The 19,779-nt window shown below is 36.9% G+C and overlaps 2 protein-coding genes across 4 annotated transcripts; one reads left to right on the forward strand and one right to left on the reverse strand.

Moving 5' to 3' along the window:
* The first annotated feature begins 416 nt into the window (after positions 1–416).
* Positions 417–2,192, forward strand: LOC132620495 (leucine-rich repeat extensin-like protein 4). Its single transcript, XM_060335176.1, has one exon. The coding sequence runs from the start codon at positions 698–700 to the stop codon at positions 1,823–1,825; it is 1,128 nt and encodes a 375-aa protein (XP_060191159.1). The 5' UTR covers positions 417–697; the 3' UTR covers positions 1,826–2,192.
* A 1,108-nt stretch (positions 2,193–3,300) lies between these two features.
* Positions 3,301–13,277, reverse strand: LOC132616739 (transmembrane E3 ubiquitin-protein ligase FLY2). Of its 3 annotated transcripts, none has more exons than XM_060331365.1 (15): positions 12,713–13,277; positions 10,832–10,907; positions 10,408–10,535; positions 8,426–8,535; positions 7,580–7,637; positions 6,493–6,559; positions 6,336–6,413; positions 5,882–6,039; positions 5,735–5,794; positions 5,532–5,625; positions 5,190–5,357; positions 4,750–5,078; positions 4,455–4,571; positions 4,174–4,336; positions 3,301–3,752 (listed from the first exon to the last, which is right to left on the reverse strand). In XM_060331365.1, the coding sequence occupies exons 1-14, from the start codon at positions 12,860–12,862 to the stop codon at positions 4,235–4,237; spliced, it is 1,695 nt and encodes a 564-aa protein (XP_060187348.1). In that variant the 5' UTR covers positions 12,863–13,277; the 3' UTR covers positions 3,301–3,752; positions 4,174–4,234. The 3 variants fall into 3 exon arrangements, with proteins under 3 accessions (XP_060187348.1, XP_060187346.1, XP_060187347.1); XM_060331363.1 differs by having other exon boundaries at positions 7,580–7,640; positions 12,713–13,272; XM_060331364.1 differs by having other exon boundaries at positions 7,580–7,640; positions 10,832–10,904; positions 12,713–13,268.
* Between the last annotated feature and the right edge of the window lie 6,502 nt (positions 13,278–19,779).

Consider the following 19,779-nt stretch of genomic DNA (forward strand, 5'->3'; position numbering starts at 1 on the left):
TACTTAGGTTAAATGTTAGCGATTATGAGCATATATTTAATTTTGCACGCCCTTAACACAAGTGAGAACAAAATTTGCACACCCTTCCCTAAATTCCTAGCTCCGCCACTGATTTCTTATATTTGTAGCAATAAGCCTATAACCATAATCATCGTTGTCCCTGTTATGCTTTGACGAAAGTTCCTCCAGCTGAGGGCTTATCTCAACACAAATTTACTAAACCTTGTTGAAACAAAGTCTTTTGCTTTAAATTCAAGTTAAAATCCTCCTCTGCCCTCAAATCCACTGTGTCCCTATCCAATCCCACTTCAAACAACTGAGGAAAACAACCTGTAAGGAGGGAAGTCTATGTCATTCACATCTTCTAAACTCTACTTAGTCTGCAAATAGCATGATCATTCAAAAACATTGAACTTGCACATCTTGTTGCACGATCTAGAATCCAAGAAATTTCGTGTGAAAACATGAAAACATTGTATAAAAACATCATTATGTTGGCAACTATTTCTTACAGTTGTTAAGTTGCTGTTATTTCGGTTGTTGTAAGATGCACTGTGGATGCATTAGTCCTAACGGGAGGTATTAGCTACATCATTAACCAGAGGACTTAAAAAGGCATTTGAAAAAGAAATGTTCTCGCCTTACAAAAACCAAGCAGAGGTTGATTAATGCTTGCATTTCCATTCATTAACAAAAAATGGCTTCATTTTCCTTCCCTATCACTACCACTGCCTTTGTTCTCTTGCTTCTAAGTCTCACCTCCAATGTATTCAACAACTTAGCAGCCAAACACAGCCACCATTCCTCCTCCGTTAAGGCCAAAACAAACCCGAGGCTGCAAAAAGCCTACATTGCTCTCCAGGCTTGGAAGCGCGTTATCTACTCTGATCCTAAAAACACGACTGCCAATTGGATTGGCCCTTCAGTGTGCAACTACACTGGCATATATTGCACGCCATTCCCTAATGACACAAAAATCCAAGTTGTTGCTGGCATTGATCTGAACCATGCTGATATAGCCGGTTTCCTACCTGAGGAATTCGGCCTTCTCAACGACTTAGCCTTACTGCACCTAAACAGCAATCGCTTCTGTGGAATCCTCCCACTCTCTTTATCAAATCTTACTCTCTTGCATGAGCTTGATATAAGTAACAACCGATTCGTAGGACCTTTTCCACACGTTGTGCTCTCTCTGCCTTCTTTAAAATATCTTGATCTTCGCTACAATGAGTTTGAAGGTCCATTGCCTTCTCAACTCTTTAGCAAAGATCTCGATGCTATTTTCGTTAACAATAACCGTTTAACTTCCGTGATCCCTTCGAATTTAGGATCAAGCACTGCTTCTGTTGTGGTTTTTGCCAATAACTACTTTGGAGGATGTTTACCACCTAGCATAGCCAACTTTGCAAACACCTTAGAAGAAATGCTTCTTATTAATACTAGCTTATCAGGATGTTTGCCTCCTGAAGTTGGATTTTTGTACAAGTTAAAAGTTCTAGATGTGAGCAATAACAAGTTAGCAGGGGCAGTGCCTTATACTATTGCTGGTTTAGCTCATTTGGAGCTACTAAATTTAGCACATAACATGTTTAGTGGAATTGTGCCAGAGGGAATATGTGTATTGCCAAAACTCTCAAACTTCACATTCTCTTATAACTACTTTTGTGAGGAGCAAGGGATTTGCAGCAACTTGACATCAAAGGGTACACTGTTCGATGATCGTATGAACTGTTTGCCCGAAAAGCCTCTTCAGAGAAGCAAGAAGGAATGTGATGCTGTGGCTGAACATCCCGTTGACTGTTTAGCTTTTCATTGTGGCACTTGATATTGGTGTTCATGAGTTGGTTCTGCTGAAAATATGACTTAGTATACTGGTTTTCGAGTTCTCTTTGATTTTTGTTTTCAAATTTAGTAGCCAGTGTGAAAAAGGAAAAGAAGTGCTATGGTCTAATCTATGGAATAACGTCAATAGTAATTTCTGTAAATATGGTGTGTGATTAAGTTTTTTATATGTTTGTAATTCAACTTTCATGCTGCTTATTTGTGCCCAAACAATGATTCTCAGATTTGGGAGATCTTGATCTTAATCAAGCTGGCACCCATATGAGATTTCCATACTTCTTGTACTGTATATTTCATTCCGGTTCAATATTTATTTGTGGTTATTTGCATATAAACTGGATGCAACTGTTTATTGTTAATGTGGATTTGTAACATGGAGAAGTGGACAAAAAAAAGAAAATACAACATATTTTAATATTTCATTACGTATTGGTTGTTATAGGTAATACTGAGCTTAATGGATAGAATGTGAAAACCAGAATTACGATGGATAGAATGACACCATCAGTATCTGGCTAAATGTCTGAATTCTCTTTAGATTGACACTATGACACTCAGAGTCAAAACTTTAGTTGGCGCAATTCTCCTTGGAATGGCGGAGCTTACCCCTCTGAGTACCAAGGAGGAACTAGCATCCTCGTCTCAATTCTCATTCATTCTTTTTTCTCCAAGATGGCAAGCTTTCGTCATCTTGAAATTCGTGTAGATGGTGAGAGAACTTATATAATATAGAATATTACAACAACATACCCAGCATAATCCCACAATGTGGGTCTGGGGAGGGTAGAGTGTACGCAGACCTTACCCCCACCTTGAAAGGTAGAGAGGCTCTTTCCGAAAAATCCTCGGCTCAAGAGACAATATAGAATATTAGAATGACAAAAATCTCACGCATAGTAAAAGAACTATAATGCATAGTTGGAGCTTCAAGCCTTGCAAGCTTTTTTATGCTTACTCCACAAAGACCCAAACTTCTCCCTTTTCACTGTGTTACCGAAGCAAATATTTCTCTTTATTTTTCCAATGCACTTTACAACAACAATAACAACATACCCAGTGAAATCCCACAATGTGAGGTCTGAGGAAGGTAAAGTATACGCAGACCTTGTCTCTACCTCGGAAGGTAGAAAGGCTGTTTTCGAAAGACCCTCGATTCAAGCGAAAGTTTGACAAAAGAGATTAGATACGGACAAGTAGATCAAATGACCTGAAAAAAGAGGCAGTACGCAGTAGCTACAAATTGAGAATTTTCGTGAGACAAATCTCTTCCCTCAGTATTTCTTTTTGTAGATAAACCAAATGAGATCATTTAGGAATAAATAAGAAAACGAAAATGTTCTGTTCAAGTCATTATCTTGGCTTAAACCACCTTAAATTCTGTGGGAAATATGGAATCCAATATACTGAGTGCTGAAATATTGTCGAAGCATAAAGAGTCTTGAATATTCCAAAGTATACTCACAGTATCCCACATCATAATTTATAGGTCACTTTTGACCAAGACTTGAATTTAGTTTACAATTCCATCACTTATTTGACAATTAATACAATTTCTGTACGAGGAACCATAGTATTGAGTACAAGAAAATCTGCACTGTACACACATCACATTGCTGTTCCTGTGAAAAAATCATTACTGCTATCTACCTGTAGTTCACCTATTCAAAGGGTGCTGATTATAAGACTACAATTCTCAACTTGGAATTTACAACTTACTTTCCCCCCCAATATCTCAAGAAAATGTAAGGAAAGAGAAGAAGAGAACAAGAAAGTTACCACCTTGAACAAAAACTACATGACCATAATGTACATCACAAGAACTGCACAAGGCAATCTGGTGAATCTTTGTTAATTTTTTAAAAACCTACTGAAGACTCCTCAAGAATGCTCCGATCCACTCCTCCGCCAACCTAAGAGAAAGTACAAAAGCTCAGTCAAGCACATTTCTTTCTTATCACAAAGAAGAAGGAAGCTTTCTATCTATAGACGGAAAAATCACAACATCATGCAATTAGTCAGACAACTTGTTTAACTTTCTTAGAACTCATTGCCGCAATGAACTTCAGCAGAACTTATGTATGCCCACAGGAGCTCTTTTTTATTTATAATGGTGGCAGTCGGGCTAGCTTGCGTGCACATAGACAATTCCACCGAGTACCTGCTTCTCCCACCAGCACTATCAGGTAACGCTGCCCACCAAGGCTTAGGCAAATGGGGAAAAAACACCTAATAGTTTTTTGTCTCTACTTTGATTTGAACTATGTATCCAAGGTTTAATTGGACAAAACTGTTACGTAGTGTTTAAACATACATTCATGCACAGCCATTTACCTCATTTGACAGGTTGGTGATGTCAGTTGCTCTGTATCAACAGGAATTCGGCAAAAAAAAATCAGGCAGGAGGAAGAGGACGTCGACATGTTGGGCACTCCATCTTTATGTCCATCCATCTTTGCAAACAACCCGAATGAAAGAAATGATCACAAGGCGTCACCTGAACATCAGTTGGCACATTATAACCATATGCAATTTTATTTTCATCAGTAATATCAAACCATATTTGATAGGAATCCCACATTATAGCGAGGGAAGTTCAATACAAGTTGCATTACCATGCAATTATTTGAACGAAGAGTGAGTTCAATAGCAGTCATGCAAATGACACAGTCAGTTGCATGATTTCCATTCTGGTCAAATCTTCTGTAATAACTATATTTTTCCGGTAAAATCTGCAACACATCAACAAAGCTTACGTAAGATAGGTCACTATAAAACTCATAGATGACTAAATGGTTCTTCATAAAGAATCTATTTTTGTCTAGATCATCTACCTTAATCTTCTCAGTTATTGTCTCAGTTATAATAACATAATCTATATCATCGAAAATCAAAAGAGCAGCATAATACCTGTCGGGGAATGAACCACCGAGATCCAAGATAGTGCTGCAAAAGAAGAACTAATGCCTGCACTGCCATGAAGATTCCCAAGCAGATGCACCAAATTTTGTCAGGCTCTATGCGCATAAAATTGTGAGGACAACCAAAGACATATAGTGGAATTGCTAGCCGAGTAACAGTCATTCCCAAGATGTAATGAGGGTGCAATGGTTTTCTCGAGTCACGAATAACGTTAGTTACAATTTGAGGTATCCAAAAAGAGTGTAAAAGGAGAAGAAGAGGTCGCAGAAACTTATGGAACTCATACATGATTAAAATTCCACCTAAAAGGATCCCATCTGCAAATCAATTTAGGAAAACAAAGAGATATGTTAAAGGTACAGACATATATAGCTGGTGACTCAGTTTATTTCTATGCACATGTTCACATTTCAGCAAGGGATACTTACAGAAACGGCTGTACAGAACTGACAGTTCGCGCCTCATTGCTTCCCAACCCTCTCCAGTATTCATAGGTCTATTTGCCTTCCATATAGCGAGAAGATATCTCATCTCAAATATTGAGAAGACAACAAACTTGAAAAATGCAGCGGTTGCAAAAGCATTGAACAGCGATTCTGTAAAAGAATGAGGTCAGGAGGGAGGACTATTAACAAAGTGCAGAAATGCAGCTAGAAGCAACAAAAATTTATATTTATACAGATACTCTGTCTAAGATAAACATACAGAAACAAAATCTTGAAAAAAGTGCTGGTTAAAATGACCCAGATAACAGTTACCATCAAACTTACCAACAAGTATGCCTGCAGTCAGATGTAGAAGACAAAGATAAGCATCAATTATTCCCTGTTGTCCGATCATCAAAATTGAAACTTTTGCAGCTCCCTAAGAAAAGATATCAGACGTTATTCATTTAGTTTGACATATTGCAACAGCAAAATAGTAAGATGTGAACACTTATGTCATTGAATGTCACAGAAAGTGGTAGTCTTACTGATTGGGTATTGCTATGTTCCATTTGCCGAATGAGCAGGAGCACTTGAAGAAAAGAAACCTAGGTTTCCAGAAGTTAACGAATCCACACAAAGGCAGTTTATAGAGAAAACAACATGAGTGAAATATAACAACTCTTGGAGGATACAAAGGTGACCATCAACGTATAGTTAACTGCTTTGTTGTAGTAAACCTCTATATTGATAGAAGTAGCATTCAATAGGATCGGGGAGAAACAGTCTCCGTCATCATCCACTGAAGGGCTCTCCATCAATCCTTCTAGATGATAATGATCATGATCTCCATCTGGGAAAAGACAAGTAACTTAAGATAAATCACTTGTACCCTGAGTATTTCCTCAAACTAAAGGATAAGTTTGAATTTCTATCAATACATGAAACAGAGATAACCAGAATTAAAGGAAGTTTTTTTTTTTCGATCTAGAAGAATTAAAGGAAGTTAATAAGCAGATTTCATCAAATGATAGAAAGGAGCAGCAAGTATGAGGAATCCAGAGTTTATTTCGAAATGGTTTTACATAAATAAGGGAGAAAATTGGGCAAAGAGGAAGATGAAGAAGGTAAAGAAGAAAAAGCAAGTACCGTTAGTGGAAGATGACACTCGAGAAACCTGTGCTGCAATTTCAACATTACAATGTTTCTCCATCTCATACATAGGTGCTGCAAAAACAGAGATATACATAGTTTAAGGTATGATATAAAATGCTAAATTGGATCAAGGTTGAGTAAGCATTATTACAGTGTTTCCGTTTCCAAATCTTATCTCGTGGAGACTCTTGGAAGACCTGAGATGAGAAAATTCCAAGCTGTCCAGGAAAGGTAAGTTAAGGAAATAAATTGTCATTTCATTAATTTTTTATGACACTCAATATTTGATTAAAATTCTCTGAATAGGATGTGTATCAAAATTTGTTATCATATTTTATTACTTAGAATCTATGTTACTCGGACTCTTCAAAATGGACACGGGTGCGTGTTGGATCCTCCAAAAGTAGTGCATTTTTGAAGGATCCGACACGGGTGCCGCATCATTTTTGGAGAGTCCGAGCAACATAGCTTAGAATACAGATAACTCCTGAGCTAAAAAAAAGCATCTTCCTGTTAGTCTAAGTCTATTTAACTAAATGGTCAGAAGATAGACGACGGCTCTTAGCTGCCACTATGGAATATTACAAAGATTAAGAGTTTTCCTAATTTTCTGTCCATTTTGATCACAACGAAGCTAAATGTTACTACATGGGTAATGAAGTATAAACTGACCATTTGCAGACAATGAGCCTGTCTAGATATATTGTCAACTTTTGTCAGACCATGTCAGTCCCTTTTAAGGTTCTTATTTTTTGAGCGAGATGTCAGACCATTTTAAATTGGAGAATAAAATTTATACCGGAAAAGAATAAAAAGGGGGAGATAGGTATGTGAACAATACAAGAAGCTCCCTCCATTATTTTTTATTTTTTATATGGAACAAGGTGTTCCCTCTATTAATCACCACTAGACGGAAAATTCCATAAAAATGACTGATAGTTCATTTTCTTTTTGTATAAAGGGATGAGCAGATGTTTGATAAAAAGTAAACACTGAACTTGTTTTCACTTTGAATGCATTGTCTCAATATTGTATACAAGTGAAAGCAAGTCATTCATGGCTGCAAACATTCAATTTGTAAGTGACAGAGCATTATTAAATTCACATATAAAGGGAAATACATATCAACAATGGAGAAATTTAAATAAAAACAATTGATCAGCGCTAGCAAAATCCAAATGTACAGATGTCATAAATTGTTACATCAAAGACAAATAAAATATGGTTGTCATTAATACCAGATGATAAGGATTTGATAATAGATAATCATCTTCCTGGCCAATCTCACCCTCTTTGCTGCTGCAAAAGAAGCATAAATGTCAGTTGATGAAGCATGGTTGGATGCAATTACAGAAAAAGTAATTAGAAGCCTTTCCATAAGAGAGTATCTTTTTAACCAAGGTGTCCGCGCCAACATGTGTATGGTTCAACTAATATATTATATTCCTACATTCTCCCACCTATAAAAGTACCGAATGACTGTCCACCAAGACTTGAGCAGCAGAGAAGAAATCACCTAACTTTTTTTGCCTCTACTGAGATTCAAACCTTGGTCTCCCGAACTACAGAATCAATTTAATCAATTAATTATGCCTGATCCCCAGAACATTTAGGTATAATTTTAAAACAAATAGTTAAAAGAAAATTACTATCATTTTCCTTTACTTCCCTTTGCAGCTATTTTCCTAAGAACTACACTTTTTAGCATCTTTCTTGACAATACTTCACAAAACCTACCTGAGACCATAACCTTCACCATGCTTAAAACCTACTAAGACCTTTTTTTTCATGCCTATATATAACCAAATACAGCACTTACATACCCAAGTAATCATCTATTGTTTTATGTGTGATATTACCGTCATGAGTTTCATGAAGACAATTTTCAGATTGCAATCTTTCAATAAGAAAGTGACTCTAGCTTTGAATTAATTATATTAGTTGAGCGTACTGTTATTATAAAGCTATTTATTGTTGTTCTACTATAAAAGACCTTCCTACATTAATTTCTACCATTGCGCAAGATAAGTGGTTAGACAATATACTTAGAGAATTTCCTTTCAGCCAAGTGACAAAATTAGTACCTGTGAGCTACCATCCGAAGTTGTCTGAATGGCCATACATATACTCCTTCTACTCTGATTTGAGCACCCCCATGTTCATTGTCAAAAACATCATGGAAAATTATTACACCCTGTTTTTGGCAACATTAAATTATATCAAGATAATGTAATTGAAATAAGTAATGTCACCATAGGAAGTATATTCAACTGAGGAAGATAAAGTGTTCAATTCAGCATTCCTTCTACTAATTAGCCCACAATAGAAAATGTAGAGTTTTCAAGCATTATAACACAGCTTTTGAAAAGCTCATCAAAGGAAACAATACATCGCAAAAGCCTAGCAACAGGGCATAAGCACATCAGACTGTTGCCTATCAGGTTCTGATTTTCGAGCTTAAAATGGCAATTGCTAAACAAAACTATGTCTTCCGACTTCGCAAAACAGCATGTCTAAAGGGTATACCACTACACAGAATGCTAGTGCAACCGCACAACTGTCAGAAATACCATCATATACCACCATGACTAAAGACTATCAAGCCCAGCAATATAAGTGGAAGATACGCTGCTTGTAACTCTAGTAGGGATGTTAAATAAAAATTTGTTCTGGCTGAAATATTATATCCTACCAAAGTACAAGCTTCGGATTTGGGTAAATGACATAAGCTCTAGAAGAATCATGATACATGCAATCTCCAAATCCCAGACTAACATGGAGTAAAGACTTAAAAGTTACAGGCTTACAGCAACAATAACAGATTATGATGCGCCATTCTTTGTCAGACGAGAAAATAAGCAAATAAACAACCATGGCGTGCAGTTTGCTGTGCAAGACTTTATTTTCTGAGATTAAAAAAGGGCAAACGGCCAAATATGCCCCTGTACTATGAGAAAAGGGTCAAATATACCCCTCGTTATACTTTGGGTTCAAATATGCCCCTGCCGTTATACTATGGGATCAGATATACCCCTCATCCGTTAAAGTTGTCCAAGATGGACATCCAATCCTATGTGGCACTAACATTTGATGAGGTGGATGCCACGTGGCATGCCACCTCGGCGCCTTAACCCATTCTACCTCCACCATTAAAATTTTCTTACCCTCCACCACTATTGCCACCACATTTTCAAAATAAGGCCCGTAATGATGAACCCCTGTGCATAACTCCTCAACTGCCTTTTTCAGTGGATAAGCTTCTTGATTTGCCCTGAAAATGGAATTGGAAAAATGCCATAAAGAGACCAATGTGTCCTTCGGGTTCCAGGCTACGCAAACAATTTTGCAGTTTGTATTCTTGACAGAATCTGGACGAAAATTGAAAGGCAAATGGGTGTGGAAAAGTCTTGTAGATGACAGGCATATAGATCAGGAGTTGGTTTTGTGGAGTAAATAGAGGACTCAATGGTCTGAACATGGAATTAGGGAGTCTTTAGTTAACAGATCTTCGTACTCGGGACTATTATGGTTCTAGTGCAACTTTAGCGGCGGTAATGGTGATGGTGGCAATAGTGGTGGATGGTAAGAAAAATTTCAATGGTGGAGATAGAATGGGTTAAGGCACTGAGGTGGCATGCCACGTGGCATCCACCTCATCAAATGTTAGTGCCACGTAGGATTGGATGTCCACCTTGGACAACTTTAACGGATGAGGGGTATATTTGATCCCGTAGTATAACGGCAAGGACATATTTGAACCCAAAGTATAACGAGGGGCATATTTGTCCCTTTTCTCATAGTACAGGGGTATATTTGACCCTTTTCCGTTTAGCAAAAGACAAATGAAGATGTTGTACTTCATCCAATTTCAGTCAAGTAACATCTTTTCCTTTTTTGGGGGGAACTTATATTCCAGCAATCATCATCTGGTATAAACTACAGAGATACAATATCCTTGTCATTTTTCATTTCTTTTGATATGGAGAGACCAGTAATTTCATGAAAAACGGCACCGAGTTAACACAATGTTTTATAAAGAGGCTGATATTTATGATGACAGGACTACCTGAACATAATGTACACCAGTTATTTTTGTAGGAGTACTAATCAATTCCAGGACAGAGTTTCCATCGGATTTCTTAAAATCAGGAAAAAGGGAAGAGCTATTCTTTGAATCTAGGAACCTCCAAGACCCTGCAGCTCAAATTTCAGAGGAAAATATTATTAGATTCAAGACAATAGTAGCAAGGAAAGTTTATTTATCTAAGGAAGTATGATATTATTTCTTCATTTTCTTTAAGATGTGTTCTGCTCAATCAATAGCATCACTTCTAACCTCTAGCCTAGTCTACTTGACAAGCCAAATTAGGTACTATCGCCATCTTCACTAGAAACTAATCATCAGGATAAGTAAAGGAAGAACATCGAGAATATGTCCCAAGACTCAAATGCAACATGCACACAAGAAAGCAAGTTTACAGCTTACAGACCTCTGAACGTTCCTGTTATATTCCAAGCAGAAAATGGACCCAATTCATTCTCATCCTTCCTTGCAGAAAGCCACTGCTACCAAAACCAAGAAACATGTGATTAGCTACTAGGCAGGAAAAACAAGCAGTCATACTATAGTCATAAGTCACATTTTTTTTTTCTCTAATTATTTTGATCACTGTGAGTTAGTGTCTGGAGTCTGGACTGTAGGAGGAAATACTGAGATGGTTTGGACTTCAGCGGGTGATGTCAGTGTTAAGACTTTCGTTTCTTTTATCTAGTAGGGGCAGGGGTGGGGGAGAAGAAGAGGAAATTGACATTGTATGTCCATAATAAATTGTTCCTTATGGATCTTCTCCAATTATTCAGACAAGTTCCCATAGAAGCAAGTTATTTCCTTTAAAAAGTATGTACTAGGAGCAAATGATTCATTATTTGGCTAGCATATTGTTGTCTCCTTGAATCTCATTTTCTAGATTGAGCTCCTTCCACCACCCAAGTTTTTGAGACACCTTGGCTGCATTAGACATGTTATATGCTTAGGTCCATACACCCTTCTATATGTTATGTGCACTAAAGAGGTGGCTAATTTTTTGTTCTTTGAAAAATAAAAACCATTAGATGTAAGCATTGGTTCTAATATAAGATAGTTCCAACTAAGCTAAAATAACTATCAGATAGTGCAGATCTTTTGCTATCTTTCATGAGTCACTGAGGCCTAAAGAAGGTCATCCTTTCTCATTTCACCTCCTATTGTTATGTGGTTTGCCAAGAATGCTCGAGTCCCCGTTCCTAGTGTTGTACGACTCATAGGTCTATACTGTGTTAGGGATTCAAGAGTCTAACTTTCCATTTATAGACAAAAAAATTCTGGAAATGGATGCCACCCTATAAGACCAAGTCTGATAAAAACTTAACTTATCAGGAAAAAGAGTAAGATTATCTCCAAATGATCATTCTACATATAGATAACCCATGATAATGTTATTTCTCCCTTCCAATCCATGGAAATGACCTTCTATTAAGATGTAACAGCACCATCTCTTTCCTTTTCAATTTTTCTGTCATTTTCTTTCTCTATCTTCGCATGCAAAGCGCATAATGCCTGCTGAGCTTGGACTGGAGTAGATCAAACATAAATATCCTTTACTTTCATTAACCACCTCAATAAATGGAAACTTTGACCTTCAACCACCTCATATCAGTTACATCCCATGTCTATGCTGACCATTCTGCTATAATGAAATCAAAAACATGCACTACATGCCGATAAAACCTCACCAGAATCTCTTATTCTCTTTCTTATCAATCAGCTCTCCGGAAACCCTTTTGAGTTCGAGCTAAGCCAGGCTCTAAACATTTACCATAAACCCACTACTGTCACCAAGAAATTAAAACCTTTTCTCAAATTCAAAAGTCAAATGCATCAAACACCACAAGAATTCTATCATTCAGGAAACACACAGGAAGCTAAAAAGCCTTTGCTTTTCTTTTTTCCTATACCGAGCTAAAAGCATCAATCTACATAGCTATATACATAGTTTAAGAAGGACTCTGATCTAAACGTATCAGTCATGAGAAACTTAAAACGAACATGAGGACGATGAGCAACAAATCATATAACTTTATTTTATTTGTTTACAAATTACAAGCAGCAACAAGTAACCACTCATATAACTTACGACTTCATAAGACATTCATAGGGCTAGCAAACACCAAGCTTTAGACTTCATAACTATAAGCACTTAATTGATTAAAGTTTCCATTTTGATTGACCATTGAACTAGATATATCATCAATACAAACATACACCAAATGAAGTGAACCTAACTGGGACAAAAAATCAACAAAAATATATGAAACAACTGTTAATTACTAACCTCATCACCCCAAGAACGATATCTTTCTCTAAGAGGCCTTACTCCCTTTACTTTGCAAAATCCTCCAAAGAAAAACCATAAATAAAACACAATTCTAAACCAAACCCCATAATTCTTTCTTAAAAAGATCAAATTTTTAGCCACACCCATTTCAAGATCAATTCAAAATGTTGTCTTTCAAGCAATTTAAGATCAACCCAAATGAAAAAATGAAGCCCATTACACTTTGAAATGAAAAGAAGAGATATTTAAGATAAACAAAGAGATGGGTTTGCTTCAAATGAAGTAAAAAAGAATCTTAGCACTAACAACCCAACAACAAGTACCAAATTACACAGCAAATTTTTTAGAAGAAAATGAGAGCTCAACTGCTAATCTACAACATAAATAGAATAATTTGTTTGTTTTGATGATCTTTTTTTTTTTTCTTTTGGTTGCAACAAGAAGGACCTTCACTGGTCAATAGGACAAGATAATAGAATACCCACTACCACTGTTTTTTTAGTAATTTATTTAACAAACAGTTATAGGAGGTACATACATTAATTACAAAATATTCTGTGTGTTAAATAAATAGTAGGTTCTAAACAACTAGTACTATTGATGAGTGATGAAGAGGTGGTGGGGGCAGGTGTTTTTCTCTATAAGCTTAACAAGTGTACTATTTTGGGATAAAGTTTGTCATACTTTTATGCTATTCTAGGCAAAACCCAAAATGGAAGTCTCATCAGGCAGAGGGTGGTTTTTTTTTGTTTTTGTTTTTTTGGGACCTTCAACCAAACACAAACAAGGTATAAAAGTAACAAATATTGGTGAAATGGTAAAAAAAACTTTTTTGAGGCCAAGCTTATTTTTTTCAAAAGAGCTTATTTTAAAAAAAGTGTGGTGTTTGACCAAGTTTTTTAACATAATAAGTAATCCTGGAGAATAGCAGATGTTGTTTTTTAAAAGCTAAAATAATAGCTTCTGACCAAAAGCACTTTTGAAAAAAATATACTTATAAGCACTTTTTAAAAATTTGGCTAGACACTAATTACTGCTGAAAAGTATTTTCTAAATTAAGTGGCCAAACGAAACTGTTTTTCGCAAAAAGCAGGGCCGGCCGAAGCCTAAAGCCACCCAAGCAGTGGCTTTAGGCCCCAAATATATTAGGGCCCCAAAATAATTTGTATTATATATATGATTTTAAAAAATTATATTTTTATTTGATAAATAATTTTCTAGATCATTTTACTATCAATTATTACATATATATATATATATATATATATATATATATTTTCAAAGTTTATGCTACATTTTGGAAATATGATTGATGCAGTCAATTAAATTTATAATTACTTCCTACTTTGTAATATAGTTTAATTCACTTCAACTTAAATCAATCTAATTTATATTTTTGACTTTCTATGATCTTCTATAACTCTTTGAGTGCCTTTTTAGATATTTTTCAAGCTCAAGCTAAGTAGATTATTAAAAAATTAGAATAGAAATTAAAAGACATTATTAAGCCCTTAAATATTTTTTAAGGCATTATAATCACTGACGGTTTTAATCTATTTTTATAGTTAAAGTGATACGAAAATGTTTGTATGTAGAAGATGATACTCTTATTGGCCTGAAGTCTTACTTCTCTTTTTAAATGTTTCCATTGCTTATAAAATAATTTTGAAAAGTTTTTGCAACAATCGCTTGAACTAAAAAAAAAATTGATGAAATGATCGTAACACAAAATCTAAGACTCATGATTCAGTTAATGTCTCATGAAAATTACATGAATTGACTATATCATCAATTGAAAAAAAAAATACACTTTAAAAAATCTATAAGAATAAATAACAAATAAAATATATTAAAATTTTACTAAATAAATATAAGGCCTCCTTTTAAATTCCGGCTTTAGGCCACCGGCTCTCTTGAGCAGCCCCTGGCCAAAAGCTCTTTTCAAAATAAGCTGATTTTATAAGCTCGGTCAAACAGGACAGGCTATGACAAATGGTCAATGAAGTAAGTTGAGCATCATGATGTCTCAGACTTAGTTACTCAATACTTATGTCACTGGAGGTAATATGGTGCCCCTAAAACTTAGTGAGGTGCGTGCAAGCTTGATCTGGACACCACGATTATCGCAATTATAAAAGAAACAAGATATACCCCTCAATTTTAATTAAAAAATAAACTAAATGATTATTTTTTTTAAAATCGTCAGCAAAAAGGGTATATTTGCACTATTTTGTAACGGCAGGGGTATATTTGTACCATTTTGTAACAACAGGGGTATATTGGCACCATTTTGTAACAACAGGAGTATATTTACGCTCCTTTTATAACGGGGGTATATTTGCTCTAAATTGCAAAGTTGAGAGGTTTGTTTGCACCTTTCCCTACTTTTTATTTAAAATTTTTGAACTTTTCTTTTGAAGTGAAATTCATGTTATAGATGCAACTTTTAAACTTCCAAAATTCTTTTCAACTTTGAGTACAAGTACTATTTTATTTTCAAGGTTAACCAAATATTATCCAAATGTCTACTTTATGCAGTTTAATGTAAATACTGATATATGAGTAAATATATTTTGCATTGACAATGGATCACGTTGACTTGGATGAGTTTATTGATGGTTGTGATTGAGCTGTCATATGAGAGGTATCTGAGAATCTGTCTCCATAACTCTAATCTCTTTTTGTATTTCTGGACAACTTGACAGCTCTGCCTAATTGTATAAATTGGGATGTACATTTAGGCCTGTTATTTGGACTGCTTCAAACTACTACTATTGTTAATGTAAAGCCCCTTCAAGATGGTCAGTTCTTTTTTATCTTAAACATTTCCCATATTCTCTTATAATAATTTTGGTGAGAGGAAATGGTCATAAATAATAAGAAGACAATAGAATATAAGAACTTTTTATGGGATCAGAATCTGCAGTGCATAATAAAGCTCAAGCATTTAAATTGCAACTCATAGCCTCAGTCTATGAGAAATTAAAAGTGTTTATTTTTTAAAATGGTTATTATTTTAGAGAGTTGAGATGTTTGCCTTTTTTTTTTTTTGAAAAAATAAATAAATGCTTTGAAGTACTAGCATATTGTTTTTCATAAATTGAGAAGCTATTTTAAAAAAAAATAAAAAATTGGCCAAGCTTAAATTGTTGCTAAAATATTAGCAACAAGGTTTTTCAATCTTTTTTTTTTTTCAAATTGTTCAAATAAGCAGATTTTGAAAGCTTGACCAAATAATTCAAAATGTTGTCAAACAAACTAAGTTAATTTTAGGATTCTAAGGAGAAGGTTCTCTTCTCGACCCCTGTTTTTTTTTTGTCAGCGAGTCTAATAGCTAGTTTACAATGCTATTAATAAGATAACATGTACTTTGTGCAATTAGTTGAGATGTGAGAACGTTGATCCAAACACCATATGACTATAAGAAAAAAGGTTGAAAACATATATGACCCTTCATACTTAACTGATTCTTTTATTTAGACACTTGACTTGCACCTATCAAACATATGAATCCAAGATTCAGAAGTACATATTAAACACACATTATTGACATTTCATAGTGTGTGGTTTGTTAGCGTGATTTGTTTATTTAAAAATAATTTTTATATTTCATCACGTAGAAAGCACTTGAAAACGGGTCTTAAGTTTTTTCAAACAATGTGAGAGACCTAAATAGACCCTACTTAGGTTTGAGTTAACTTGTGCAAAACTCTCAGTTTAGGTGTCTAAATGTTTAAGAGATCGTCAATTTGAATTCTTAAATCAAGTCAATTAAGATGTTTTATGCATTCGGCCTAAAATAAAAGAATTTGAATTCTTAGATCAAGTAAGTTAAGGTGTTTTTTTTTCTTCCAAATTCAACTCGAACACGCATATTTGAAATAATGGTCCCTTATTTTTTTTTTTTTAATAGTAAGTACAAAATAATCCCTTGAGTATCACCTGAGCATGGTCCTTTTAGTTTGTCAAAAGTGAGCTGATAAATAGTGTAAATATGTAGTAAAAGAATATTTTGTAAATCTTCTATTTTAGGTTAGTATAGTTTGTATCCTAATAGGACATTGTAACTATGGTATATTTACCAACTCAATCAATGAGGATGATCACGGAATTAATCTCTTTCATGGTATCAGATACTAGGGTTTCTTTTCCTTCTCTTCCGCTGCCCTAATTCTCCGACGTCCTCTACCCCCTTTTCCGACGGCTTCTTCTTCTTCTTCTTCTTCTTCTTCTTCGATTTCCGTCCATTTTTCTTGCCTTCCATCAATGGCAGACACCAAGTTCCATCCTGCTTTGGCTGTCTCCAACATCAAGAATCACATCCCAATCATTCTTGAGATGGAAACGGATCATTATTCGGCTTGGGCCGAATAATTCAAACTTCATGCCCGGTCTCACCGTGTCCTTTCCCACATTCTGCCAACCGGAAAGGAGAAGGCTCCTACCACCGACGACGAAAAGGAGTTGTGATCCACTTTGGATGCCACGATACTTCAATGGGTATATGCAACCATCTCTACGGACTTATTGCATACAATCATCGAAGAAGACCTATCGGCAAACGAGGCCTGGGATCGCCTCCGTAATCTTTTTCAAGACAACAAAAACTCCCGTGCCGTTGCTTTGGAACATGATTTCTCTCATGTCAAGATGCGGGATTTTCCAAACGCTTTGGCGTATTGCCAACGTCTCAAGACCTTGGCCGATCAACTTAAGAGTGTGGGGGCTCCGGTGACCGACAACCGCCTCGTTCTCCAACTGGTGGCTGGACTCCCAGAGGCATACAAGAATTTGGGTACCTACATCCGCCAAAGTAAGCCTCTTCCACCATTCTCCGAAGCTCGGTCAAGTTTGTGCCTTGAGGAAAAGGCGTTAGCTGAAATGCACGATGACTCGCCCGTGGCTATGGTGGCTAATTCCAAACGTGATTTTGATGACTCTTCTCATCTGGAAAATTCTGGTCGTTCTCACCATCATCGGGGCAAAAATAACAACAAAAACCGCGGCTCTAGCGGCGGGAATAATAACGGCGGTGGCTGTGGTTCGGGCGGCGGCAGTGGCAGCCGACGCCGTGGAGGACGCCCCTCAAGTGACCAGCAGCAGTGGCAACAGCCCTCCTCACCGTGGCAGTGGGGTTGGATGCCTCAGTGGGCTCCCCCTTGCCCGTATCCTACCACGCAGTGGGCTCGGCCACAACAGCAGTGGCAGCCGCCATCTTCTTCGTCTGGCCCGAGGTCGCTGGCTCAGCTTGGCATTTTGGGCTCGCGACCACAGCAGCAGGCATATGCAGCCGCGGGCCCCCCGACACAATGGACTCCGACGGATATTGAATCGGCCATGCGCACGATGACGTTGAACCAACCCGATTCGAATTGGTATATGGATACTGGCGCCACGTCCCATATGACATCCACAAAAGGTACTCTCTCGTCTTATTTTAATTTGAGCAATCGTAATACTGGCATTGTTGTTGGTAATGGTAATTCAATTCCAATTCGAGGTTGTGGTCATGCTAAATTGCCTCCCCCGAACCCTCCTTTATTGTTAAACAATGTCCTTCATGCGCCAAAACTCATAAAGAATTTGATATCGGTTCGTAAATTTACTACTGATAACTATGTGAGTGTTGAATTTGATCCTTATGGGTTTTCTGTGAAGGATTTCCGGACGGGGATGGCTCTCATGAGATGTAATAGTAGGGGTGCTCTCTATCCATTGTCCACCTTCAAATTTTCCACCAATTCACCGTCGACTTTTGCTGCCTTGTCTTCTACCCGTTGGCATGATCGTTTGGGCCACCCAGGAGCTTCTATTTTGGATTTTCTTAGGCGTAATAAAAGCATTGAATGTAATAGTTCTAGTTCATCTAGTATTTGTCATTCTTGCGTTCTTGGTAAACATGTTAAGTTGCCATTTGCTAGTTCTATTTCCGAAACTTTGTTTCCATTTGACATTATTCATAGTGATTTGTGGACTTCTCCAATTTTGAGTTCTATGGGCCATCGTTATTATGTTCTGTTTTTGGATGATTTTACCAACTATTTGTGGACTTTCCCTTTGGCTAGAAAATCTGATGTTTACTCAAAATTCATGGATTTTAAGACCCATATTCTTACTCAATTTGAACGTCCTATCAAGAATGTCCGATGTGATAATGAGAGGGAATATACTAATAGTCAATTCGGAAAATTTTGTGCATCCAATGGGATGTCTTTCCGTCTTTCGTGTCCTCATACATCCTCTCAAAATGGGAAAGCAGAAAGAAAAATTCGTTCACTAAATAATGTCATCCGGACTCTTCTTGCTCATGCCTCCATTCCTCCGTCTTTTTGGCATCATGCATTGCAAATGGCGACGTATCTCATTAATATTTTACCAAGTAAGCTATTGGGTCACAAATCACCTTTAGAGGTCCTTTACCAACGGAAACCATCTTATTCTCATCTCCGAGTCTTTGGGTGTTTATGTTATCCCCTTTTTCCGTCTACTACTATTCACAAATTGCACCCTCGGTCAACTCCATGTGTCTTTTTGGGATATCCACCAAACCATCGTGGCTACACATGTTTTGATTTATCCTCAAATAAAATCATTATTTGTCGTCACGTTTTATTTGATGAGACTCAATTTCCGTTTTCCAAAATCCATACTCCGGCTCCCACCTCTTATGACTTCCTTGATGATGGCCTTTCTCCTTACTTGATCCATCATATAGCCGCCAGCCCTCCACCGCTGCCCTGTCCCCCTCCGTCGCTGCCCGTGACTCAGGACCACGCCGACCCCTCCCCACCTGGGCAGCAGCCTCCATCGTCCTCTACGCAGGACCAGTCCGCCCCTCTCCCCCACCAGCTTCCCACCACCCCGCAAAATTCGACCATTTCTCCACCTGTCCAGCCCAATACCCACACACGCATGGTCACTCGTAGTCAACGCGGGATTTTCAAACCCAAGCACCCATTTAATCTACATGCGACGGTTACCAAGTCCCCCATACCTCGTAAACCGTTGGATGCCCTACGTGACCCGAATTGGAAATTGGCCATGGATGATGAATATGATGCTCT

The sequence above is a fragment of the Lycium barbarum genome, chromosome 11, assembly GCF_019175385.1.
Source record: "Lycium barbarum isolate Lr01 chromosome 11, ASM1917538v2, whole genome shotgun sequence".
Classification (NCBI taxonomy): Eukaryota; Viridiplantae; Streptophyta; class Magnoliopsida; order Solanales; family Solanaceae; genus Lycium; species Lycium barbarum.

Bases quoted from the DNA above. Each gene is read 5' to 3' on its own strand.
- LOC132620495 (XM_060335176.1), top strand. From the start codon at position 698: ATGGCTTCATTTTCCTTCCCTATCACTACCACTGCCTTTGTTCTCTTG.
- LOC132616739 (XM_060331363.1), bottom strand. From the start codon at position 12,862: ATGGGTGTGGCTAAAAATTTGATCTTTTTAAGAAAGAATTATGGGGTT. The intron at 8,536-10,407 runs GTAGTCCTGTCA...TGCCAAAAACAG, and splicing joins CTGGTGTACATTATGTTCAG to GGTGTAATAATTTTCCATGA. The intron at 5,358-5,531 runs GTAAGTTTGATG...ATTCTTTTACAG, and splicing joins GACTGCAGGCATACTTGTTG to AATCGCTGTTCAATGCTTTT.